General features: G+C 42.9%; 1 protein-coding gene across 1 annotated transcript in view; it reads right to left on the minus strand.

Annotated features, from left to right (window-relative positions):
• Positions 1–2639: 2639 nt before the first annotated feature.
• HS6ST3 (heparan sulfate 6-O-sulfotransferase 3) overlaps positions 2640–26912 on the minus strand; it is a 312981-nt gene continuing 288708 nt past the window's right edge. The window contains exon 2 of the mRNA XM_030036619.2: positions 2640–8474. Coding sequence (XP_029892479.1) covers positions 7769–8474 — 706 coding nt within the window. The 3' untranslated portion in view covers positions 2640–7768. The remainder of the gene's footprint in view (positions 8475–26912) is intronic.

Consider the following 26912-nt stretch of genomic DNA (forward strand, 5'->3'; position numbering starts at 1 on the left):
TTGTCCTGTACGTGCTGCGTGACGGCACTCAAGATGATCTGCTCCATAACGTTCCCCAGAACGGAGGTCAGGCTGACAGGCCTGGAGTTCCCTGGATCCTCCTTCCAGCCTTTCTTGTATGTCGATGGGCATCACATTTGCTAACTTCCCGTCAACTGGGACCTCCCCGCTTAGCCAGGACTGCTGATAAGTGATGGGAAGTGGCTTGGTGAGCACTTCCACCAGCTCCCTCAGTACCCTCGGGTGGATCCCATCCGGCACCATAGACTTGTGTGTGTCTTAAGGGGTGTAGCAGGTCCCTAACGATTTCCCCTGGGATTATGGGGGCTTCACTCTGCTCTCTGTCACTGTCTTCCAGCTCAGGGGGCTGGGTACCCTGAGAACAACTGGTCTTACTATTAAAGACCGAGGCAAAGAAGGCATTAAGTACGTCAGCCTTCTCCTCAGCCTTTGTCACTATGTTTCCCCTGCATCCAAGTGGAATCTCCAAGGATGGAGATTCTCCTTAGCCCTCCTTTTGTTGCTAATGTGTTTATAGAAACATTTTTATTGTCTTTTATGGCAGTAGCCAGATTAAGTTCTAGCTGGCCGTTGGCCCTTCTGATTTTCTCCCTGCATAACCTCACGACATCCTTGCAGTCCTTCTGAGTTGCCTGCCCCTTCTTCCAAATGTCATAAACTCTCCTTTTTTCCCTGAGTTCCAGCCAAAGCTCTCTGTTCAGCCAGGCCGGTCTTCTTCCCCGCCGGCTCCTCTTTCGGCACACGGGGACAGCCAGCTCCTGCGCCTTTAGGATTTCCTTCCTGAAGAATGTCCAGCCTTCCTGGACTCCTTTGCTCTTCAGGACTGCCTCCCAAGGGACTCTGTCAACCAGCCTCCTAAACAGGCCAAAGTCTGCCCTCCAGAAGTCTAAGGTATCAGTTCTGCTGACCCCCTTCCTTACTTCACCAAGAATCGAAAATTCTATCATTTTGTGATCGCTACGCCCAAGACGGCCTCCAACTATCTCTTCACCCACAAGTCCTCCTCTGTTCACAAACAACAGCTCCAGTGGGACACCTCCCCTAGCTGGCTCACTCAGCAGCTGCGTCAGGAATTTTTCTTCCACACGCTCCAGGAATCTCCTAGACTGTTTCCTCTCCGCTGTATTTTATTTCCAGCAGACATCTGGTAAGTTGAAGTCCCCCATGAGAACAAGGGCTAGTGATTGTGAGACTTCTCCCAGCTGCTTATAGAATATTTCATCTGCCTCTTCAACCTGGTTGGGTGGTTTGTAACAGATTCCCACCATGTTATCTACCCTGTTGGCCTTTACCCTGATTCTTACCCATAAATACTCGACCCTTTCATCACCACTGTCAAGCTCTAGACAGTCAAAACACCTCCTAACATACAGAGCTACCCACTGCCTTAATATATGAAGACTTCAAGAGCAAATCAGCAGTACAGATGAATTCAGTGTCGAAGTGAATGGAGCTAGAGAAATTAAAAAATGGGAGACTGATATGAAAATAAATTCTGGAGAGCGGTACTGATTACTATAGGCTCAAACAGCCCCTGCTTACAATGGTGCTTTTTAAACAGTAGATGTTTGAGTCTAAGGTGCTGTGAAGAACAATTAAGAAAACAAAACTAACCAGAACATTTGAGAGCTTTTTTTCTTCTGCTACCCTCATCAAATGCTGCCTTTGTTGTGTCCCAAGGGTAATTTCTCATGCAGACTATATATTTTTTTTTACCATTAATATAGCTTTCCACAGCACTTAGCAGAGGTCAGTCAACTTTGATCAAAAAGGGGTTGGTCATGGTCATTACATCCTAATTTGCCACAGCACGGCCTTCTCTTTTAGCCAGACTCACCTCCAGGGATGTGGCATGTCTGCAAATCTTGCTGCTTGGAAAATGGAGAAACGTGAAAAAGTTTCGGTCTGATAAAACAGTCATGGAACAGGGGGCTGGACTACTCTTGGAAGGAGCAGACCTAACAGAGGGCCTCAGGTACTCTGTAAAAGAGAGGTCGGCGTTTCCTCCTTACCCAATTCTGTCCATGCTTGTCCGTGCTCCCATCCCTGTCCTAGTTCACTATATTCACGTACTTACGGGAAACAGTATGGATGAATAAGCAACCAGGTCCTCCCAAGGTCCATGTACCCTCAGAAGATAAAAGGACACGCATACAAGGCTAACAGTGGCAACAGAGTGCAACTTCTCATCCTTCCCCACAGCAGCTCATGAGATTATCCTGACAGTTTGGACTGGTCCTCAGTGCTGCTGGAGTAGAAAAGAAGTCCAATGAATTCACTACCACTATTTGCATACTTAAGTCTTAATTCAATCCAAATATGGAAATTCTGACACTGGGGTCACTTGAATTAGTGCTGGTGACTATTCAAGTCTCGACTCTCCTGTCTTAACTCAATCTGAGATAAAGCCCACCAAAGTCAATTAGAATCAAAAGATTTGGTATTTGGCCCCAGCATAATTAAATAGCAAGTTACATCAACACGCTTTCCCTCCCTGTACATGTTGTTAAAAAACATAATTATGGTCACAGTGGATCTTTACTAATGCTTGAAACTGGCCCGACAGAAGCATTTTTAGTCATTTTTATGGCTATGTAGATAAGATGGAACCTTTAGTGTTTCAAAAACGCAAACAATGTTTATTTGTTGCTCATAAGTAATTTATGGACCCAACAATATTCAACAAAACTTCTTCATTTTTAACAGATTTCTTAATGAGCATCATTTTACAGAAAACCACCAACAAATAAATATATGAAAACAATTGCTTCTGACATCACAATGGTTAAACACATTAAATAATTCAGTAAATTGTGCTTTACATCAATGAAAATCCCTAGGTCTACAAACTATCTCGTAAATAGGAATAAAAGTAGATATGGTTACTCACAATACAATCTCTTAGTAGCAGAATTCACACACATTATTGCACATAAACAGAAAGAAAATTCCTAAAGAATAAAGTAATTTACAGCCTATTAATTTATCCTTTCATCTTAAATATGGCAACTGATGGGAACTCTTGATTTTTTTTTTTTTTTTTTCACTTCCAACATTCATTTGAAATCACAGAGCTAGTGATACGGTCAAGAAGAAAGCCAAGGACATTGTAGGCTATGGAACCCATTTCCCTCCACAAATATTCACAAAGAAAGTATTACGAGAACCAAACTGAAAGAAGTGTTTCAGTGCAAACTGGTTACCTCTTCCGAGTATGCTTTTGCCACATGTAGGGAGGATACAGCAATCTGCTCCAGCAGAATTATTTTATTGTGATTGTTCATCTCATACAGGGTAGTCTCCACCGGCCTGGAAACAACATATTCCTTACCCCAGACCAAAAAAGAGTAATTCCACGTATATCAGAGGAACAGCAACAGAGGAAAAAAAAGTGTCAGTGCGGTAAGCTTTATAACATCAGTGCTCATAACTGATAGAAGACTGCAGGTGTGAAACAAGAACCCACTGGTGCAGAAGGAAGCATGTGTTAACGAGAAGACCTACTTGAGAAACATCCCAGATTAGTAGCGGACGTCAAATCTGAAACACCTCCAGATGTTTCACAAAGGTGATGTGACCTGCCATTTGGTTTGGTTGAATGGATATGCTGCAGTTAGGAAGTTTGGCTCTGGATCTGACTCCCATCACTTTTTTGTTCTGTACTTCTGTTTTTAGTGAACTGAAAATAACTACCGCATATTGGGTAGAATCCCTAGCAAGGCTATCGCAGCCTCACTATTAACACAACTGCAGTGAAGAATACTGACCATCAGAAATGGTGGTTTTCTTTCCCCGCAGTGAAAAAGCTTTTTATTGTTAGCACTGATAAGTGGGGAAGAGAGGGCAAATTTTCATTCCTTAATAAAGTATGGCCCATAGGCAATAAGCTGAGTTCTTGGACTAGACATCAAATTACCAGGAACAAGTTTTAATGACACAGCATGTTTCTCTGTCTGCTCCAAGCCTACAGTGAATTGTAACTGGAAAAGGCAGCCAGTGCTGAGGATGTGATGGGAGAGATTAGCAAGTACATCTCCATTACAAAAGAATGAGATTTGTTTCAGCACCACAGTAGCAGAAGCCAAATTGCCTTGTTTAAGCAACAAAATAATGCCAGGAAGACGGACAGAAATCCTATAGTGTTGTTGCTCATGAAGGTTTTTAAAGAAACATGCTGTGCTCCGATCTTACACAAGCCAGTGCAATTACAGTGAAGTCCGTGCTGTCAGAGCAATGAAAACCTGGAATAACAGCGATATGAACCAGGGCCTTTATTTTGCTTTTGCGTTACGTTATTTCGGGCGCAGCGCCCAAGAGGAAAAAAGCTGCAAGCCTGTGTCTTAGAAGTCAGCCTGAAAGTATTTCCAATCGGCTTTCTTTGTCATGTGCCAGGAAATTCTGCTAACAAAACCAGTATTCTCGGTGCCGTGAGCTTGCTGGATCTACTGCTGGAGCTGGGGAAGGAGGTGCCAGATCCTTCAGTCCCAGGGGCTCTGGACAAGATCTCAGCCACCGGCTGCCCCCCACCCCCAACTACTCCTGCACAACCAGGGCTATCTGCTACACAGGCTTCAGGGAAAAAAAAAAAAAAAACAAAACCAACAAACCAACTTCAATTTTAACTAAATCCCAAGCATTAAGGCAAATCCCGTTAACATAGATGCTACAGCACATTAACGGCTCTTCAGGACCCTAATCTTGTCTCCTGGGAAATGACTGACGAAAAGGTTAGGCATTGCATTAAGGTATTGCCAAACTATTAAAGCTAATGTAAACCGCCCAAAGACTGCTTCGATTTTCCTCATTAGGCTTTGTTTTGTGTCAGGCAGAAGGAATAGTCTGGAGAACAGTTGGTGTACTTAGACAGCTGAAACTGATACTTACAGTCACTGGTGAGGCTCCAGGGAACCATTTCTGAGCTCTGTCTCCTCTCGCCTGAAAAGATAACACTGAATTTTCTAAATGAAAAGCAAGGCCCCCATTGCTGTGAGTTGTGCGGAGAGGTGGCCCGCTGGGGAAAGAGGCAGGGACGTGAGGAAGGGGACCCTTTTTTTGTGCTTACGAGGAAAAAGGGATGCTTTACAACGAAAGACGGGCTGGGAGCGATTCTACTTCCTTGCTTACCTTCCTCCTTAACGTGAATTTGGCCTTGCGTCTTTCCTCCCACGTGCCTGGCTCCTCTCCCGCGCCGCTCCTCCTCCTGCCGAGCCCCCGTGCCCTGCCTGCCAGCCCTGCCTCTCCCACACGCCCCACGCCGCTGCCCACCCTGCCCCTGCCTCTGCTGCGGGACCCTTCGGGGTCCCCCCCGGCACCCCTAGCCCCCCTGTGCTCACGGAAACGAGGAGCACACCTGCAAATCCCGGACATAAGGTTACCGGGTGCCAAAGGCATCCTTCCCCTCTCCTGCTGCGGGGTCTGCAGCAAGATGCAGCAACGGGCCTGGGAACAGAGAGACGCAACAGCTCCCCGTCGTCCCCGCATCGCCGGCCAAAAAGCTCCTTCCCTCCACAGGGCCACGGCCAGCCCGGCCTGAAGCCCCGGTGCCAGCGGGTAAGACGTCAGAGAGCCGCAAATTACCTGCGCTGCACTAGAGGTGCAATAATACCGACCAGGCTCAGCTCTCCACCGCCTCGCCGTCCCGCGGCCACGACACCCAGAGTGAATGCCTAGACTGCAAACATTGCGATTTAGAACTCTGAAGGTAGGTGTCCACACGGGAGCGACGTGTCCGAGCACCTCTTCCAGGCGATGGGCATCCAAGCAGCTCCGTCCAGGGAGTCTAGAGAGCTCCTCACTCGTCTCTAAGGCAGACATCTCACGCTCGGGCAGGAGAATAACGATCTGCAGTCCCGCGTCTTCCCTTCTGAACACGGAGGTGGGAGGAGATGGACGTGATCCACCGGTGGAACAGATATTAGGGACCGAAACCCACCGCTACTCACCCCAAAAGTAGCACATGGACGATCGGGCATTAAGCAGCATATTGCTAATAAACTACCTTGATAATGAGGCACCATCCCGGTAGCCCTCTTCACTTCTTAACAGGCATTATGATATTCCATGTTTAATGTATTATTGTATGCTTTAACTCTCAACAGGATCGTTAGATCATATTTTTGATATTGTGCATAGATAAGCAGCAATAGCATTGTCGGAAGAAAAGAAGATACAGCATGTACTAAAAAAAAAGACTTGGAAATGAAGGGAGAAATTTTCAAATTCAGGCTCTTATTTTTTTACTGACTGGATAAAAACCTTGAATTTTGAAAATAAATGAGAAATGTGCATCCACATCAGGTACTCCGGAAATTCTAATTAGCAAATCTGTAAGGTAAAAGCCATTCATGCATGCAATAATATACTTTCAGCATCTCGATTTAGCAGCCACGTTGAGGCACTTAGAGAAATTTCCTCCTAATGCTTTACATTTATGCTAGAAGAAGAAGGAAAAAAACTCTCTCAAAAGATCTATGGTGCACAGGACCCTCTTTTTAAAATTTCACTGTTACGAATGGAACAACATAAAATCTTGGAATAAATAGATGCAGTTTAGCCACAAGAATGTAACACATGGAGGAAGTACCCATTGAATCTTTTTTCTAGACAAGGAAGAAAACCAGATACAGATCTCTCATCATGAAAACAATAAATTTACAAAGAATCTTCATACAGAGTAATAAATATCAAGACTTTCCACATATCCATTATGTATCCTATAAAAATGAAAGCTGATTTTTTTTGTCTAGCCACTACCGTAGTTAGAGAGAAAACCAATTTAAGTTGCATTCACTTGGCATCAGTGTATTTTAACAGACAATATCATAAACCTGCCCACCTTCACAGACAATATATCTCCAGGCTTTTACAGCAAATCTGGAAAATGTCACACTAATATTTAAGCTTTTCCTGCTCTCTCTTTCCTCTTCCCTGTAGTTTGCTTGGCCCCTCTTCACCTTTTGTGAATGTGAAGGCTGATTTCATTGCCTCCAGCCAGATAATCTCCACAATGTGTGCTCAGCTGCCACATGGACCTAATTTCTCAAGGCTTTCCCTTTGCCACACACACTCAGAAAGATAGCTGCTACCTGGCTGGGTTCAGTAAGTCTCAACATCTGCGGAGAAATAAGCTAACCCCTCCATCACTTCACTTATAAATCATCTCTGATTGCTGGCTAACAGAACAGAACAAGTGATGCCCCAATCCCACATTTCCTAGGTCTTTTTTAATCACCTCAGCAAGTTGTTCCCTTAATCAAAACACAGCACGTAGAAATTTGAAGGGCAATGCGTTTTCCTCCACTGCATTCACTAGAAAGCTACACACTACAGTTGCAAAGGACAGTATGAAATAAGCCAGCTCTCATGTCACAGAGGAACCACACCAGGTATTTTTTCCCAATTTTTCATTCACGTCTGCACAAGTTTCGGTAGCTCAGATTGTATAGCGTACATCTGTTAACGCAAAGGATATAGCTCTCTCTTCAATCCATCCTCCTAGCTTAGGGCTTTGAAGAAGTCTTTTGGGACAGGAATCTATTCTACTGCCATTTAATAACACTAATCAATAGCTATTAAGAAAAAAATACATTCTCCTCACTGGCAGAAACCAAGAAAAACTGAGACAAGGAGGGGTAGCTGTCAGACATGGTCTCGTTTACCAAAGCGGTAGGCCTTCCTTGGCTAATTCCCAGGTAGCCAAGTTGCACAAACTCTGATCCTCTCATTGGTTAGTCACGATGGAGAAGCATCACCACCTTGCGACCTGACTATTATAATCTTCAGTAATGGCTACTTCTGCTGCCTCTTCCCTTGGCCACTGGTGAGCTCTCTGCTCCCGCAGCAGCCGCCGCTCCTCTCGCCTCTTTAGCCGGTTCTTCTGATGCTCCTCTTGCTTGGAGTACTGGAAGCGTTGCAGGAACAGGTCCTTCGCGTATTCGTACAGCTGCACGTCCAAGAAATTCAGCTCCTCTATCCGTTGCCGCACATCCTCACCAATGTCCACGTTGGAGGCCCGCGTAACGTTGAATTGGGTGAACGGGGAAATGAATTTCAGGTTGAATGTCCTCTCAAAGAGATACTGCGTTTTCCTCTGAAATTCTGTGAGCCCAAAGAAGGCCATATTTTTCAGATTGTTCTTGGCGCTTTGGAGAAGGATCATATTTCTTTCACTCTCATTCATAAAAGTCAAGTTGTAGCATCCCACCAGGCTGAGGTCTGCCAGCATGCGCACCTGGCGGTTGTTGGCCAAGTTGTAGCTACAATCCATGAATTCCTGTAAACTGACTCCAGACCAGTCGTCTCCTTCGTAACAGGTAGGCAGCTCATCTGGTGTTGGGCTTCTTCCGTCACACATATGAAGGGAAGTTTTCCACGTCGCACCCCTCTGGACATGCTTCCATTCACTCAAGTACCGTGACACCGGATCCCTCAGCATCGTGATGTAATAGAAGTTCCTGAAACATATCATTAAACACAGTTTTAAGATTCAGTGGATTTCACTTTTTTATTCTCCAATAAAACAATTTCCTGCCACTGCCACCACTCCCTCCTTCACTTTTTCTGGTGTAATGTAGGCACTGTAAGTGACTACTTCTCAGAGAGTAAAAAGCTTAAAGCTTCATAAATACTGTGAATAAAATACAAGGTAAATTGGGAGAAAGAGAGAGAGATTAAAGGAAATAAGCAGCTATCAGAGAAACGGAATTACTTTGACCTATCAACTGTTCAGTAGTAGTTATTTTATGTAGAAGCCAATTAACTGAAGCGTACTCCCCTCTACTTCAAAATGCTAACCCTCAGTAATATCAGAAACAGTGGGAAAAGAGATTTATGTAATCTTGCCACTTCTCTTCTGGACTGAGACATGCATGTCTCACAAGATGCACAAGACGATAATCCATAGAGCACTTGGTCACAATATAAGAGAAGCACGAGCAATTTCATGTGGATGCTGCAAGTGCTAAAAATAACACCATGTGGAAGACTGGCATGAGCCACCTACTTAAGAAGAACCCTATTATTAAATGGGTTGGAGTGAAGATAATGAGAGACCCAAAATCCATTCATATGACTTAATTTTAGACAAGTGCTTGATTGAAATTAGTTATAATTGTGTAGTACAAAAGCATTTGTTGATATAAAGATTATCATTATTCAACCTCACCTGTCAAGAATACAAAAAAGACACCAAGAAATATTGATCTGAAATAGAGCAAATAACTGCAGAACTCACATTGTCAATTCATCTTTTAGCTATTGAATTCAGTTTGCACATCTATTTATGGCAATCTGAAAGGACTGCAATTGAGTATGCTTCAAGCAGGTTTTCACAGATTGAAGTTTTTTACTGAGAAATGTTTTATTCAATAACAACTCACCTGAATTACAGGGGGATATCATAAAGACAAAGCAAAACCAAAATACTTATGATTTCTGTCAGCTAGAATAACCAGCAGAGGATTCATGACTAAAATTAACACACAGTCTGGTACAAAAATAGGCTTGTGAGTTTGCATGACTCATCTGACTGCAAACAATATATTAATAAATCATGAGCCCTAAGATTTCTTAAGAAATCTTAAGTCTGATCTCAGTACTCTTTCTCGAGCCTAGAGAAGGATGAAGCAAGTAAGCAGGAGGCAAGCTTGCTGGAGACAAATTACCCTGTAAACAAACCAGCACTTTGTGAGGGCCATCTCATATAAGAGCTAACTCCAGTTAAATGAAAAATCTCAAAATTTGTAACAATCTCCAAGACAATTACCTTTCTTTTTCAGGTATCACCCATTTTCTGGCACTAAAGATTCCCTGTAACTTCTCCATAAACCTCAGGTTTGTCATAGAAATAGGTATTTGCCCACATAGTCCTACAAATGCAGATATATTCCCCAGTGCAGACAAAGCAAAAGGAAACAGGACTGAATGCTTGCCCTTATTCACGCTGAGTTCTCCACCTAGAGGATCTATAATATATTTTCTGGAATAAGGTTATGAGGCCAAACTACAGACTCTGTTCTGCTGCAGGGTCATTTCTTGAACTACTATCTAATGGGAACAGCTGTTTCAAGAATTATTTCACAGCAGAAGGGTTACAGGTGGAAGGATATAAACTAGGGAGTGCCACGGCTGTATTTTCATTAACACCTGCATTGGAAGCCATGAGTTGTGTTAGCATCAGATGATACTCTGAAGGACGATATTTCCAAAATGATTTGGAGCTTGGGTTTTCTGGCTGCGGCTCACACATGACCAAACTGCACTTCAGCTGTTTTGATCCACTTCAGTTACTTACACAGCCCCTATCAACAGTGAACCCAAGGATCACGCAACCATTTGTAGACAGGTATTTCTAAAATCCCTCTTCTACTCCTGCAGAGCAGGAAGTACCAGAAGTCCTCCTGTGTGCTCTGCAGTATAGTTCCACTACCAAAATCACTCTCTTTAAGCACTTCAAGCACACTTTCCCTTCTCAAATTGGATGCTCATCTCATCTTGGCTCTACCTTGCGTGTGTGAAAGCACATTAAGAATTGCTTTCCAACTAACAGGACAAAAAGTGGACGCATTTCACTAGTGTTGTGCAGATAAAGCAGCCCAACTCTCAAACACCCATCAGCTCTGAGCGTAAGGCACTGCTGTTGTAACATCCAGCAGGCACTGATAGGGTTGTGACAGAAAATGATTGAAGCGCCAAGGGAGCAGAAATGAAAAAAAAATGGACAAAGATTCAGAGGCAGTTGCCAACTTCTACATTGATAGAGACGTGGCGTTGGCTTAGTCCTGGTACTGCTGCCCCTCCCCTCTTTGGATAATTTTGCATGTTGATGTACGGTAACAGATGGGTTTAAAAGTTGCTCTTGACAATTATTTATACCTCTAATAACAGTTCTGTCTTTCCTCACCCATCTCCAGCAGTCCCAGTCAGGCATGACTCAGAGCAACAACAATTAACAAAAATACCTCCTTTGCATCAATCATTTCCATTTCATCCCTGGATATGTAAATGTGTTGGATGTGAAATAAACAGGAGTACGAAGCAAATGCAGGGAAATGAGAACAGCGTGTCTTCGTATGACATCCGCAGCTTCCCTTCGCAGACTGGGCGAGAAACTTTCACCAGTCTGTTGCTGCTCCTCCTCGTGACTACCTGACTTCTGCATCTGTTTTCACTATCCTGATTAATTTTCTTCTGGTTTGTGCATCTTTCAGGGTGTTGCCTTCTTGTATTACCAACTGAATGGCTTCTTCATCAGGCAGACAACCTTTAACAGCAGCCTGACACACATTTAGTTTCCGAGGCGCTAGTAACTAAGAGTGCAGCCATCCCCACCGCACTCACAGTTTACAACCTTCTGTTTAACCTTCTGTTCGTGACTCTCCATCACCCTTTTAACCAATCTGAGGTTGGAAGACCTTAGGATTTCTTCCACGTGATCCTCGGCACTGTTTAGGTGACACCGTTAGAATGCTACACAGAGAACTGGGGGATGCTGCGCAGCAGTCGTGGCACAAATTTTTCTTTCAGGGAAAAGGATGCAATGTCTCTAGAATAATGATATAAGTAAAAATAGATAGTCATGCACATTCGTTTCAGTTGGACAATTATAAAAATTATCTTAGGAAATTGTTTTCAAATGTGGACATTTATGGATTAAATATAGCAGCATTTCAGAGCTCCCAGTGCCTAATATACAGTGTTCAATCACGCTAGGAATGGCTGAGGAGTCAGCTCATAATAAAGATAAGAAGCAGTTCATAAAAATATTCATATTCAACTGGGCATGGCCTTCAGTCTCCCCTTTCTTCACTGTTCAGTAAGAGTATCAAGTCAGCTATACAGTGAACATGCCTGAGCCACTCTGAATACAGATGTGCACTTGTTCTCGTTGGTGTAAATGACCCCCTTGCGTCACCCGTGCTCGTACCTACACGGCTATGTTAAACTCCACAGCTACCCACTGTGGGAAATACTCAGCAAAGAATTAAGTAATAACATCTGTTACCCTGTTTGACAAAGCAAACTCATCACGGACTTATTGGCTTAATTTCAACGGACTCCCATCATCGATTATGCAAACTGCTGTCACAGACAGCCTCAGTGCTTAAAGACTAGCCAAGCAGAATACGTTGGCACGTCAGTGAGATGTTTTACAGAAAACATTCCAAATTAATTAACAACCATACAAATTATATCTATATCAATATCAGTATCATCTATATCTGTATCTATATCAGAGTGTGCGTATATGTGCGTGTGTAAAAATTTACATTGGAATCTGGCCATAAGCTGCAGTTGTCAATGAAAGAAAAATCATAGTAAATGCATAGTGTGTATTTGCCAATGTGTCTTGTGACTGTCTATATAAACACATAGATGTGTACTAACAGTTTAGATTACATTTCAAACACCAGCCCACTAGTCACGATGTTAGCTGCTCCTGAAATGAAACTTCATGCAACTTCCCCAGGTTAAACTATCTCCTTTTGAGCATAATGTATTGAAATTAATGGGTTATCAAAGTCGCCACTATGGGACAGTTGATTTTTTGTACAGATGCTAAGCACCGTGATAGTCAGGGCAAGGGCCCGATGATCCATGCAAGGGCCCAAACAAGCACTGGTGTGAAGCATAGGCTGCACACTACTGTTTACACTAGAATTAAAAAGCACTTGGAATTCAGAAGGCTCTAGTCCCACTCGCACGAAATCCAGTCTCTTCATTAGCATTAGGCAAAGAAAACCTTTCATTAATAGAACAGCTAAAATGAGCTTCTAGTTATATAACCTAAGAACATGTATTTCTTTCACATTATAAGGTATTTTAATATAAATACTCTGATCTTACATTAATCCTTCAATAGTATTGCTCTGGTTTAGAAATTAATTTCAGAGGAGCAGACTCTGCTATTAGTGGAGGTGATCCCAAACCAGGGCATTTTGCCTCTTCTATCGCCATGGAACAAACGTCCCAGCTGCGGGAGATTTACTAAATACGTGAAGGATCACCGCACATCGAGAAGAAAAACATCCCATAGGGCCTCCTGGGGAAGAAGGATGAATGGCAGGCATCTTCTCTGTCGCTCCCGCTCTTGCGTGGAGCAGCTGGCACAAGGAGAGCTCAGGCAGCACTCTCAGGGGCTCAGAGAGGAGAAAAAAAGCTATTCCCTCTTCTTTCAAAGCATGAGGCAGGACCTTACGCGCAGAGAGTGATGAGCTTCATAAAAGGAGAACAGCGCACTCCTAGAAGCTGATGCAGAGACAGAGGAATACTTGAGGCGGAGAAAAAGAGTCACTGGAGAATATTTTGGAAGGCACTAAGAAGAACCAAAATGACTGAAAAACCCAGGTGCATCATAAAACCATCCACATGCCGGTTCTTCCCGGTAGCAGGGAAAATAAAAGCCCTGGTCAAGTTTATGACCCAGCTGAGACAAGAAGTTAGCAGCTTTAATCCTGGAAGTGAGTGTGCTCCCGAGGAAAGGTCTGAAATACCCAGCAAAAGCCAGCCTGGCAGCATGCTTCTGCTAATGACAGACGTGGTAGCAAGATAAAGGGTTAAGAAAGATCTGCATTATGTGAACAAAAGCCTTATGCTTCCCAGTTTTATCCTGAAGCCCAAGTTCTCAGAGGCAGTAACAGAGCTAACTGTTGATCAGCAACCTCTCTTCAGGCAACGTATTGTAAGTATGGGTAATGGTGAAGAGAAGAGTGTAAATGAAACAAAAATAAGGATAATGCAATACATGAATAATTAGGGAATAAGAGCACACAACAAGGATGGTGGGGGGAGGCAGAAAGCAAAGAAAAATTGTTGGCCTGATCCGAACTGGTCAAAGTCATCCTAGTGTAATGCAGACATATCAGGTCACGGCTGGCAGCGTTATTGTGTATCACTGCATCTATGATGTGCTTAACCGACAGATTACCTGCCCAACGTAACAAGGACTGTATACTTCTTATTCAGAACAACAGTACTGTAACGAAAAAGCTATGAAACAGTGCACAAACTATATGCATGTCCATCTGGCTGCGGGAAGCATCATACAGCTTACCCATCAAGCCAGACGGATAAACGAGCTAGCCCACAAACTTTTGCAAAGATGATGTAGCAGCAGCACATAGGTTTCTGAAGGTTAGCATCTGTCACGGGATGCTAGACCACTGTGATGGGAATGGTTTTCTAAGACATCCTTTACAAAAGCTTGTGACCTTAATACTATTTAGCTGTCCTCTCAGGTTTTCATGGGTTTCTTTAAAAGTCTTCTTCTGAAAGAGCAGCCGTCACCATTCAGAAGTCAACGTTTATCCACTCTTACCACGTACATCACCCATTCAGCATGTAGGAAAAACACTTAATTGGCTGTTTTCTCAGAGGATCTGAGCACCCACTGCTTCTGCTGGTTTTAACTGGGATGTTGAGCACTGTGCTTACTTAAAACAGTGGCTGTAATGTCCTATAGACACTTACTCCACATTAAAGCAGAATTTGCCATTGGCTTCAGCAGAGTTAAATAAAAAACCCCAACAACTTGCATTTTGAGGTACAAAATTATAAAGTTTTAGATATGTCTCATTATTCCTCTGAGATTTTGTCCCATGGCTCTGAATCCAACCAGAAAAAAACTGCCCACTGTTTCCTATTTCCAAATTGGCCACAAGCTTCTGTTGGTCAACTCTGCTTCTCGTTATCCCGGTGACATATAGTGCAGCTATATCTGTAGGACATGCCTGCTCAGAGAAGGGACTGGATGCTACTTCCAGGGTAAGACACCTAAATGCCGCGGTCTACATACACGCTACGTGTCCAAGCAATCTCCGAAGCCAGAGGGGAGCTGCTCGACACGGGCAGTGGTGTGTGTCTGGAGAGGGATGCAGCTGGCCAAGGGCAGGTGCCAGCTCTGGCATGAGCTGTTCTCACTTTAGAGGCTCCCTACGCATTGCGCTGCGTACCTTGACCACAATGGAGCTTAGATACCTGCTAACCTGGAGATGTCTACATTGTAGGCACCTATATACAGGTGTCTTGGAGTCAAAGACTCCCTGCCTGTACTCACAGAGTGCAAACTTCAGGCCAACCTAAAAAACTAACCAGTAACATAATATATTGTAATGAGTGAGAAGTAACTACAGAGAGCCTCCATTTCATGACTTTTTGCCCCTATGATATATCTACCAGTCATGTTAGGGTATCTCTTTCTATGCATGCTTTTAGAGCTGGAGCATTCCCAAAGTAAACAGAAGTTTTAAGTAAGTTTTGTATTATTTCACACAAATCTCCAAACCAGCAGTTAGATTACCAGTCTACCCTAATCTTGCTGCCCTTGCTGATATATCAGTATATCAGTGAGACAGGGGGAGGGCTTGGAGTCAGACAGCTGGGATTATATTTCTGGTTCTGGAAAGCAAAGGTGGTTGCTCAGGACGTTATTTGTGATGACACAGTATGTTACAGTCAAGAGAAACGTGGTGTTTGCGCTCTGGGAAGCACTTAGGAAAAGGGAAACCTCACATTTTGTTGCATGTTAGCAGGGATACTCCCTGTCACCAACTGCAGCTTCTTTTACGTTAATCTGTTGCTTTAGGATTCATTATAAAAGTCCTGATTTTTCTGTTTAGAAATTGCAAGCCCTTTTTAAAAATCTAAATATAGTCTGAAATAGCAAATTAAATTCTGTATCCATGCTATCAGAAAAACCTCAGGAAAGCTTTACAGCACTATTTTATTTTTTTGCATGGCTGTTGATCAGAAGATTAGTGTCCCACACCTGATTAAAGAATGACAGATGAGAAAGAGTGTCTTTAGAGATCACTCACTCTGACATCAAACAACTTTTAACAGCAGTGATTTAAGGTAATCCCGAAGGGTAGAAGAAAGAGAGTGAACCTGTGGCAACACAAATGCTGCATGTACAACATTAGGAATTTTTCCACCTAGAGTCTAATTTTCCTTGAAGTGAAGCTAGGGCAAATTCAATAATAGTGTAGAGCTACGTGAGGCTATGAGAAGAGCGAGCTACTAGGTAAGCTATTTGAACATAGCACTGTTTTAGATTTATATTATATAGAAAAAAGATGACTTTCACAATCCAGTGCTACATCTGTACCACAAAAAATGGTAAAACCCACATTTGTGGAGACTTTTTTTTCTTAAATATTTTAGGAATGAAGACAACTGGCCTACGACTATGCAAACTGACAACTTGCTTTTAAAACACTGTAGGCTTTTGGAGTTAGGACCTGTGATTTTGTACTTTTTTAAAGTAATGAATAACCATTAAAATAATAATCACGTTTTCTACATATCACATTGTCACACACCCTACAAAATCATTAGTGAAAAGGGATCTCAGGACCTACTGCTGCAAAAGGAAACTGGGAGTGTTGAGACTTTTTTCTTGACATAGGAGAATATAAATTTGTAAGGATGCAGATTTTAATGAAGTATTTCAAAGACATGTCTAAGACGTTAGGTGGGGGCCAAACAGCAGCCTTCGGGTGCCTAAGAGGAGGTTAGTGAGAAAATGAAGCCAGGCCCTTCACCGATGTGCACGGTGGGATAATGAGAGACAACGGTCGTAAATTGAAAAAGGGGAGGATACATGGAAACTAATTTTCACTCTGAGAATAATTAAGCATTGGGAAAGCTTTGCCCGAAGAAGCTGTGCGCCTCCACCCTCGGAGGTTTTGAAGACCCGACTGGACAGAGCCCTGAGCAGCCCCATCTGCGCGCAGCGCTGACCCTGCTCGGAGCAGGGAGTGGGACCAGGGATCTCCTGAGGTCCCTTCCTGCCCCAGGCGTTCTGCGGTTCTGCGTGACAGCGCACGGTCTTCTGTCACCAAATGTACGGTCCTGTCAGAAAACGCATCAAACCAGAACCAACTTGCCAACTAGATCATACCCGTTCTCCCTTGTTTTTTCCTGGCTACCCTAGACAGAGTACAGGGAATGGGCTTTGCCTTTTACAAGGCTGGGGTTTTTTGTATATGGTTTTAACAAGGGCTATAGCACTCTGAATCAGCACACCCTGAATTATTGAGCAACTTCATGAATATTTATTTCAATGATACTTTGTTCAATATAGAGTCTCTAGAAATTGGAGAGGACAGTGCAGCAACTGCATGTCCCTAAAGAAATTAATTCTGTTCACAGGTATCAAGTCTGGATCTTGAACAGCTCCTAGACTAATGAAATGATGTAGCTACCCATGGTTTTAATCCCAGTATTTTAGAAAATGCACACGAATAGCATATGAATGTGTGAGCTTTCTGAGCTAATACATGTTTTTCCTGTGTGTTGCCTTTAGGATTTAGGCATAAATTTTCAAACACAAAGCATAAAGTTAGGCATCTAAATCTATATTTAAACATGTAGATAAACTCAGCCTCATTGCCAGTGAAGAAAATACACAGTAGTAGGAGCTAAGGATGTTCAGTTACCCAGAAAACAAGGTCTGATGATTTATTTAGCAAAAGGAGGCTCCCAGAGCCATGAGAGTGCCCTTTCCTGCCAGTACAGATAACAGCACTCTATTATCCCCTTCATAAAACTGCTTAGCCCCTTTTGAAATATCCTTTTCATGCCACTGCTCCCGTTGGAAAGAGCTTGTGAAGGTTGCTTCTCATGGTTAGGAACACGAGTCTCATTCCCAGAATAAACCTGTTCTTGGTCTACTTACATCCAGCTGTTCTTGGGTTAACACTGCAAATACATCAAGAGGATTTATAAATGTAACATCAGAGAAGGAGGAATGGCATTTAAGTTGGAGATCAGACAGCAATCGCACTGGCTTTCATTTTACAAAGCTGAACTAGTTGTTATTGTCATTTCTGATGAGACAAGCCAGAAGTAACCACACTGCAGTCCTCAAAACCCCTTTGGTCACGCTTAGATCGCTTCATCCAGAGACGCACCCCGAGCCTTCCAACATCTCAGCTCTCCAGGCTAGCTTTTGATTGGAGGCTCACGAGAGTAAAACGTGCTGAAAGCTCCTGAGATCCGTTCTGGTTTTTGACCATCCAAGCAGTCCTTCCTGGCATTTGACTTTGCACGACTTCACGTTTCACTATACGTGGCTACAATTGGGCAAATTTCACATGAGGCCTCACAGGCGCCCTGTACAATAAATACTTCCTCATCTCCACTGGCAATGTAAGCTCGGACACATCCTCACGTTGCATTCATTTTTTTTATGGGGCTGCGTAACTCTGGAAACTCATACTCACTGTGTTACTGGCTAATATATAGAGGTCTTTCTGCTCCCCCCCATTTCAGCTGATAAGCACTCAGTTGATAGAGGAAATCTGTTTCTGCTGGCCTCAAACGTATGATCTTGCACTTTGCGCTACCGAACTTCATTCCACCTCTTCTACTGAAATCCTCAAGGTCATTAAGCAAATTCCATTAACATACTTCAGCTTTTTGTGCCAACATCGTTAATGAAAACATGAAATAGGATCAGAGCTAAGACCAGCCCTGAGGAAATTCATTAATAACTTTCCTTTAAACCAGAAAGTTCCTCTTTCAGCACATCTCGTTTTGTTACCAGCTTCTTGTCCACTGGAAAATTCTTGTGCTCAGCCTCATGTTTTCTGCCTTGTATAATAACTTTGCAGATGCTGCTCGATCAAATACTTCACTGAAGGTAAATTCCCTTTCTCCTATCAGAGACAGATGCTGGGTATTTACATGTCTCAGCCCAAAGACTGAGAACAGCGGCCTCAGCTTTGCTGCATGTGAGAACGGTTAAGATGGGGAAATGACAATTTATTTGAGAGCAAAGAGGTCTGGAATAGAAATGTACAGATTAGGTGATTTGATGGAAAAACAAATATGCCACTTTCCATCAAACAACCTTGATACAAATTGTAAATCATTTCTTGATGAGACACACAGCTAACAAAGTACCCTCCAGAGATTCTTGTTCTTTGCCTAAATTATATCAAGCTCAGTTGTTCTAAGTGTTCCTTAAATTGCTGAAAGGAGTGAAGTAGCAAGAGTCTCGCTGAAAGAAATATAAATATAAAATGCAATAATAAATCAAATACTAAAAATTTGGTTGTTCTGTCAAGCACACACATAATAAAAGCTTTGTACCTTGTAAGAAACGGTGTGTGAGCACACATAGGAGGAAATGCTATTCAAAAACAATAGATACACGTAGTGTCTTATAAGATTCTTTAAAGATACTCTATGCAAGACCATGCATAACTTTGCGCCAGAGAATAATAAATCCTTTTTGGCCAGGACCGGCAAAGGAGGAATCCATTGCTCACATTGCCCCCATTCTATCTCATCCCTATTGTGCACAGATCATTGCTGCATCTCAAAAGAACCGTGAAAATCTGGGGCACGTTTGACACCTTTACTCAAAAATGTTGTTTCTCCTACCTCTGCCTTTTCTATGCCACTGCACAGAAGGGAAAATGAAATAAGGATGTATTTGCACTACTGTACTACCTGCCTCCTCCCAGAGCTGCCTCTATCCCCAGCTCGGGGAGGAACCTGAACCTGCCTTTCTCAAGAGAGATGTTATGCATCCAGGAGAGACAAGCTAAGGGGACGATCCGCAGCGTCAGGTGGCAGCAGAAAAGAAGGGCTGGCCAGATAAAGAAAAGGTGATGACAGGCAAGGGACAGCACGAGGGACCCGCAGTTCGAGCTTGTTTTGCCAACTTAGCCTCCACGGGTTACAGAAACCAGGTTGGGAAGGGACCCTCCTGATCAAGTCTGATGCCTATAATCACGGGTAACAGTTTAGCACAACAGGATTCATAAAATATCCCTTATGCACACAGGACAAGCCACAAAGCCTTCCTCACCACCAGGTCGCAGTCTCTGACTAGCTGCCGGCAAGGTTAGAGCAAGTCCCTGTTTCAGGAGGAGTCTCCCTGGAGCCGGTTACTGCTTGGGTGGCTGAGCACTCCTCCAGCTCCGATGCAGAGGTGGGGATGCAGAACTGCCTATTCAGTAACTTAAACAACATAAGGCCTTTTGTAACGGTTATAAAGAAAAAAACCTCTACATACTTTCATGCAGAATTATGAGAGATCTGTTATCACAAGAGTCCTGGATGCCTGCAAGAGTACACCTGATTGGTAAAATTCAGTTTCAAAGAGCCCCTGAAAAGACAAATAAAATGTAGCCAGACCCTTAAATCTTCTGACATTTATATTTCTTCAGTCAGATTTTGTCAGGTCTGAAACAGAGCAAAAATATTTATGTTAAATTCAACTACAATGTTTGCTTTCATCTTCTTCCTCATTTTTGAAGGACAAGTTGCTATCCCATTTTATTCTCCGGCTAGGTAAGACAAGCAGCACAGGCATCACCAGTGTTCCTCTCTAGCTGGCTTCACTGGAAACTGGTTTGTGCCGCAAGTGGCATTTACCAAGGCTCCCTCCCTAACTGAGCTGCCTCTGATTTCCAACTAATAGCTCAGTTGCAGATGCTCTCTTCCAAATCTGGGATGCTCAGATGAAAGTTCTGGGGGATTTTTCACTACAACGCATTTTGAATCAGTACAGTAATTCTGCTCAATTAATAAAGTAATTAACAATAAAAAGGCCCAGTAATTGAAATCCCTTTGAAAGTACATCAATTTATTCTCTTTAAGCTTCGCTTCAAGTCTTTATTAATTCTGACATCAAGCATAATGACCATAAATGATAAATGATCATCACAAAATCCAGGCATCACCACCATTTTCTTGTCCTACATGTTGATTTCTAAAACATCTTGGTTTGGTCATAACTTTTGAGATTTGCCTCCCATAAGGTAAACAATATGACAATACAGATATTAAAGAATTTCAAGTGATTCTACTAATGAAAACATTGTAAGAGTAGTCCTTGCTATTAATTCATTGAAACAATTCACAGAAGCTAAGGAAATTGCTCAGCTGTAAGACAAAAATCCTAACTTTGTTCCTCCTAACATTCCTCTTCTTGTGAAGTAACTGTACAGTTTTTCCTGTAAGACACATTAAGCAAGCAAATGATGGGGTATTTCAGTTGAATACTTGTAAGACAGATGACTGACTTCCCACTTTACACTGCACATTATGTTTCCACGAAAATTCTTGATAGGATCTAATCAAACCCAGAAATGTTTGCTACGTGAATAATACAACTCAAAGCTACAAGCAAAATTGCCATCTTCTCCCTCCACTGACCTAACAGATTTCTTTCCACGTCAGTTTAGCCTATATGTGTGTGTGTGTGTATATACAATCTCCACAAGGGGGCCCTCTTATCTTCCCCAAATCTTAGCAAAAGCTTCACTTGCTTTCCCAAAATTTAAGTTCTAAAGCTTTTGTCTACAGATACTATGGTATCTTAGAAAAAAGTTCTTACCAACTAGAATTTAGTTTATGATACAACAAAACCTGTAATTTGAAAGAGAATCGGTTTTTATGTACAATTTCCATTAAATACCTGGCATGCAAAGAACTTTGATAAAGCTCTTCTGAGTTTACTACTTGCAATAACCAGCCAAAATGAGACCTTTTACACAGACACACACACAGAGAACAGAGTCAGCTCACACTGCCGTGGCGAGGCAGCCTTCAAGATGCAGGCTGGCTCTATGTTATACTGTAATTTGCAAGGTAAGCCCAAAGTAAGCCACTATTAAAGATTTCAGCTCAGCGTGAATGCATCCCCTAGGCACAAAAGTTAAGGTACAAGTAGTATTAAAGTTATTTGCACTGTCCTCTCAACTCCCAGCAGATATGGAAAACAGATCTTGTTTGGGATACTTATTTGCTTTAATATTCTGAGTGATTTACGGAGACAGTGTTATAAGTCCTCATCTTCTTAACTCAATTATAGCTCTGTGAGGTTTTTATTATTTACCATACCTTTGACATCGGAATACCTAACAGAAATTGGACCATCTCCTTCTTCTGACCTCAAATCTTAATGAATCAAGGCTCTGACGCACGTGCCAGGCTGTGCACTGCACTGTACCGCTATCGGCTATGGATGCTGTGCTCTGAGAAAGAAGGTAATATGAAATCAAAAAGCCTAGGCTTCTAACCTCCAACTTTTATGAGGGATTCCTTACATTTCAGGAAAACTAGCAAGCGATTATGTGAATTCAGCCTTGCTGATACAGCGCAAACCCACCAATCTGCTAACTCATTCAAGTAAATCTCTGCACCTTGATCTGCAGCGCAAACTTTAAGCGAAGTTTTCACGATCGCTCAGCAATACTGCCATATGATATGGTCATGTTTAACGGATGTCGATCACAGAGTTCAGGCTGCTGCAATACTTGTGCATTCAGGTAAAATAAAATACCCAAGGTGCTGATGGGACTCCGTATGAATTACTGGCTGCAGCAAGTCATTGGGGATGCCTGCGGCTCTGCAACTCTCCTCCGGAATGGACAAATCCTAATCAATGAAGCACATCTGTACAGTGGAGGAAAAGCACTTCCCGATCCCTTCAGGCCATGAACTGACTACTTGAAGCATGACATTTGATTAGCCTTATTAACTCAACTCATTTATATATAAATGTTGTTAGGGGCCATGAAGCCATCCAGCCCTTATTAAAATCCAGCCACAGACTCTGAGCTGATGTTCCCACTCTTCCTCCTTTTTGTCTGTAAAAAAAAAGGAGGAATTTCTTTTTTTTTTTGAACTGCAGGTTATCATCTTTGCAATTTTATTATTGCAAAATAACCTTCTCCTCTTACATTAGTGCAGCAGACTGTTGCTGTACGCCCTCACATATGCAAATAGGTCAGGCTTTCTAGTCTTTCCCCACAGAGATACCTGACATTGAGACTCAACATGATCTAGCATCTTTCTGAACTAAAGGCCAGGGGAACAGCGTGCAGGACTTTATTTTCAAATGTATCTCTCACGGAAATTAATGAACATCTGTGCAGACACTGAACGTGAATTCTGGCAGCAGAAACAAAACCCATTTTAAATTGAGCTTAAGGGCTAGGAATACCTAAAGGTAAGGATCTTTGTCTTTGCAAGTTGAGGATTTCTTCCCTTCCCTTTGAAGGGCCAGCGTGCTTTTCAGGTCACAAACTTATCTTGCTCTAAAGGAAATGGGATGATAACAACGTTACGGAAGATATTTCTGCATTAACAAGGAGCAAAGTTGCTGATTTGTATCCTAAGTAACACACACATTTGAATATCAATCATTAAGATTCCTTTATAGACTATAAATTGCTTTCTTTTTCATACAGAATATTACTGTCAATACAATCCAGCAGTGATGCAAACAGGAAAGCAAAATTCAGGTTAAAGTGTCATATCATGAACATTTTTCTACAGTTGTAATGATTTCAATGTTCGTATCTTTTATCTAATGGAGTAGACTACTTGGTCTGGGTCAATCTTATTTTTGATACACATACTGAATATTACACAATTTTACATCAATTAATACCTGTGAATTTAAAAAGAAATCTCACCATAGTTTCCTGAGCAACTGAAGATATGCTACCTGCCTAGTGAAAATAGCCAAAGAAAGAAGAGGATGCAAACTAATCTGGTTCTGCTTTTTTGCTTTGAAGATGTTCCTTTTCAACGGGCTTTTTCTAAGGCAAAATTTTTGTTTATAATTATATCATTTTTCATATATGACAAAACTATACATCCCAGTAGCCTCACCAGGTGCTGTTTAGCATTTGTATCTCCGCTTTCCATCTTGAGATAGCAGCTGCTGTACGTTCAGGCTAAACTACGGCTCTGCCTGGATGAAAAGGAAGTTTGCATGCACATAGACCTTTATTCGTGACACTTTAATTTGCTCCATGGCCTTAATAAATACAGCAGCATTAAGCATACTCATGCAGACCACAGCTCTAAAAATAACTCACTTCAGACATCCAGGCGTTTTTCCACGTTTCCAGTAACACCACTCTTACTGCTAGGAACAATGATTAGCACAGGCAGGGATTTATCATCAAAAAATCACACTCAGAAAAGCAGCAGGGATCCTCAGAGGTGTAGCAGGGGACTAGCTGAGGGGTCACATTAGTATTCCCTGAGCATTAATGGAAAAAGCCCAGCAGCGCAGCTGGGCCACTGCAGTGAGGGGGGTAAGCAGGCACGGGCAACCCTCCTCATTCATCACCCCGCCGTCCGACAGCGCGGCACACAGGCGAGGGCTGGGGGCAGCGGCCACCAAGCTGCGCCGTCTCCCCAAAGTCCTCGGGGAAACATTTTGCTCCGAGGCCAGAAATCCACCCTCTCTCCCCAGACCAAGGTCTTCCCTGGCAGAACCCCCCAGCCTACCTTGTCGGAAGCAGAGGGGCTGGTAGGAAGGGCCGGTAGCAGACTCCCCTTCTCCTTAACTTCATAAAGACAATCATAACTTTGCTCTAACTGAACTGCTTTTTGTTGTTGTCCCAGTATTCTCGACAGAACGGGAAGAAATATTTACGACAACTGCTGTGCAAACAGTAGCAAGCCAGGCAATGAGAGAAGAATACACAGGTTTCTTGAGTTTTTCACTCTTAAATGCAATTCTCTTACCTGATCCCAAAACACGCCTGCATTTATTGTAAAAAGGCCAGCAAACTGAACATATAGCACAAACCAGCAGCCTACAAACACACGCAACCCAGAGACTGAGCCTTGAATTAAAAAAAACCCACCACCTGATTTTAATGAAAAATCCATGCTAAATGCCTTGGAGCAAAGGATCTGGCGATAAAATTCTTGAATAGGTGAGCCCTGGGCACAATCTCAATGCTCAAACTAGAAAGACAACGTTGCGATTCATCAGAACCACGACAACTGCAGTGTTTCTCACTTATTATGTGCGCATTTTTCTTTTTCTTTTCCTCCCAGCTTCTCTCTCATTCTTTGGCGCCAGTTTTTTTTTGGTTTTTTTTTTTTTTTTCCCCTTCTCTATTTCTTTTCTTCTTTTCTTTTTCCCCTCATTATTTCTGTCCTCACACAGCAGTAGCATAACTTTATGCCTGGAGGAGCTGCAGAGGAAACAAAGCCTTTCCACGTGCAATGGACCGTTGGGCTGATACAGAAGAAAACCGACTTTTTCCTAGCTAGGGTTAAAGCGCATTTGCTCCCGCGCTGAGTTTCTCTGCACATTGAGCTGGCTGCAGAGAAAAACTGTGTGGGAGTGGGATGGCGTCACTCAAACCCCTTGTCAGCCACAGAGCTGTGCCTGCCGCTTGCTGGGCTGGGAGCAGGGGCTGCGTAGCTGCCTCACGAAGCCGGGGCGCGTGGGGGGCAAGTCCCCCCCAGAGACGTGTTGGTTTAGGTACGTGGCTGCTTCCCCACAGGCCATTTTCACAGCGCTGCCCTCATTCGTTCCTCTTCCTCTATAAGTTACTGGAATAGGGATTTTTGTTTAATTGGGATTTTTGAATTTTAGCTCATCGAAACTGGATCTGCCCCATTTTTGCATCCCAGATACACAGACTCTCCGAGGGCTTGGTTCAGATCCCTGTGCATTAGGTACATTACTGTCGGTTCGGGTTTTCTTAACAAATCTGAGAGCCAGAAATGATTTTGAAAACCTCGGTGTAACTTTCAATACCGGACATCCTATAGCAGTTATAATATTATAGTATTGCAATTGGACTTTGTTCTGCTAAACCTAGCCTGAACTTGGCTTTGGCTTTCTAAAAAGGCTTTAGAAGAATCTGTTCTGTAAAAACAGCTGAACAAAAAATGTCACGTTAGAAAGGAGTTCAAGAAGCTACTCGACTAGTTCATGGCAGATAAACCCATCAAGAACTGTTAAATACAGAAACAACTCCACTACGCAAGAAATTATCAAGCCTTGGATTTTTCAACCAGGGGAGTATATTCAGGGGTTTCATCATTACATGCTTGCCTTGTTCTTGTCCTCCCTGGACATCTCCACTGTTGGAAACAAGGTATTAGGCTAGATGGACCTTTGGTCTGACTCAGCTTAACCATCCCTGTGCTACTTCAAGCCACCCACATAGTCATACTTTTTTTCTTAATGTTAATGAGAGAAGTATCTCACATGCTGATGAGCTAATTCAAAGCAAAAAAAAAAAAAAAAGACAAAAGATCTGTACAGTTTTAGTCATAAGCGTAAAGAAGAATTTGGATGTCATGCTTGCCATAGAAAATGTTCTCTCACCTTCAATAAGAAATCTGTTTTCTGTTTTCTTCAAAATGGATCTCGCAATGTGGGTGTTACAAACGGCAGTTCTTTCTCTACCACTTGTAAAAATGAACTCTTCCCATTCACTTACAAAAAGACTATCAGAAAATATATTATTACCAGGGGTTGGTAGGAGGCGACATCAAACAGCACGTCAGCTCTGAATGAGAAATTAACCATGGAAACAGACTGAACGCAGGAACCGACCGCCGAGGTTCAGCTCGCAGGAGAGGAGCATCCCATTGAGGCCACAAGGCAGAAAAGGCAGCCGAGATCTTCAGGAAGGCTGAAAAATGGCTCGGCCCCTCCTGACAACTCTACCACCACCATTTGGTACCAGGCCTGCATGTGGCTAGGTGGCCTGGCAACGCAAATATGACCCGTGGCAAACATGGGCAACGCTAATTAGCCGGAGTACATGACAAGGTGCCTATGCTGCTTTTATGTGTTCACGTGTGCCAGAAGTGAGAGGACAGACGATATCAGATGAGGCACAGGGTGATGCAGAGCAAACTCACCTATTCTGGCACAAAGTCTTCTGGCACAAAACCAATTTACTGACTCCTCTTGAACAGCTTGAATTGGCACACTGAGTTTATACCAGAGCAGTAGTTTGCACCATTTGCTCACCCTGCTGTTGAGCAAGTACTAGGAGATCTAAAGCCAGTTCGACTGCGTTGTCAAACGACGGCCTCGGTACCTAACCTGCTACAACTGTGCAGGAGTTACTTTGGATTTATGAGCGTGCAACCACACCAGG

This window comes from Aquila chrysaetos, chromosome 14 (genome assembly GCF_900496995.4).
Source record: "Aquila chrysaetos chrysaetos chromosome 14, bAquChr1.4, whole genome shotgun sequence".
Classification (NCBI taxonomy): domain Eukaryota; kingdom Metazoa; phylum Chordata; class Aves; order Accipitriformes; family Accipitridae; genus Aquila; species Aquila chrysaetos.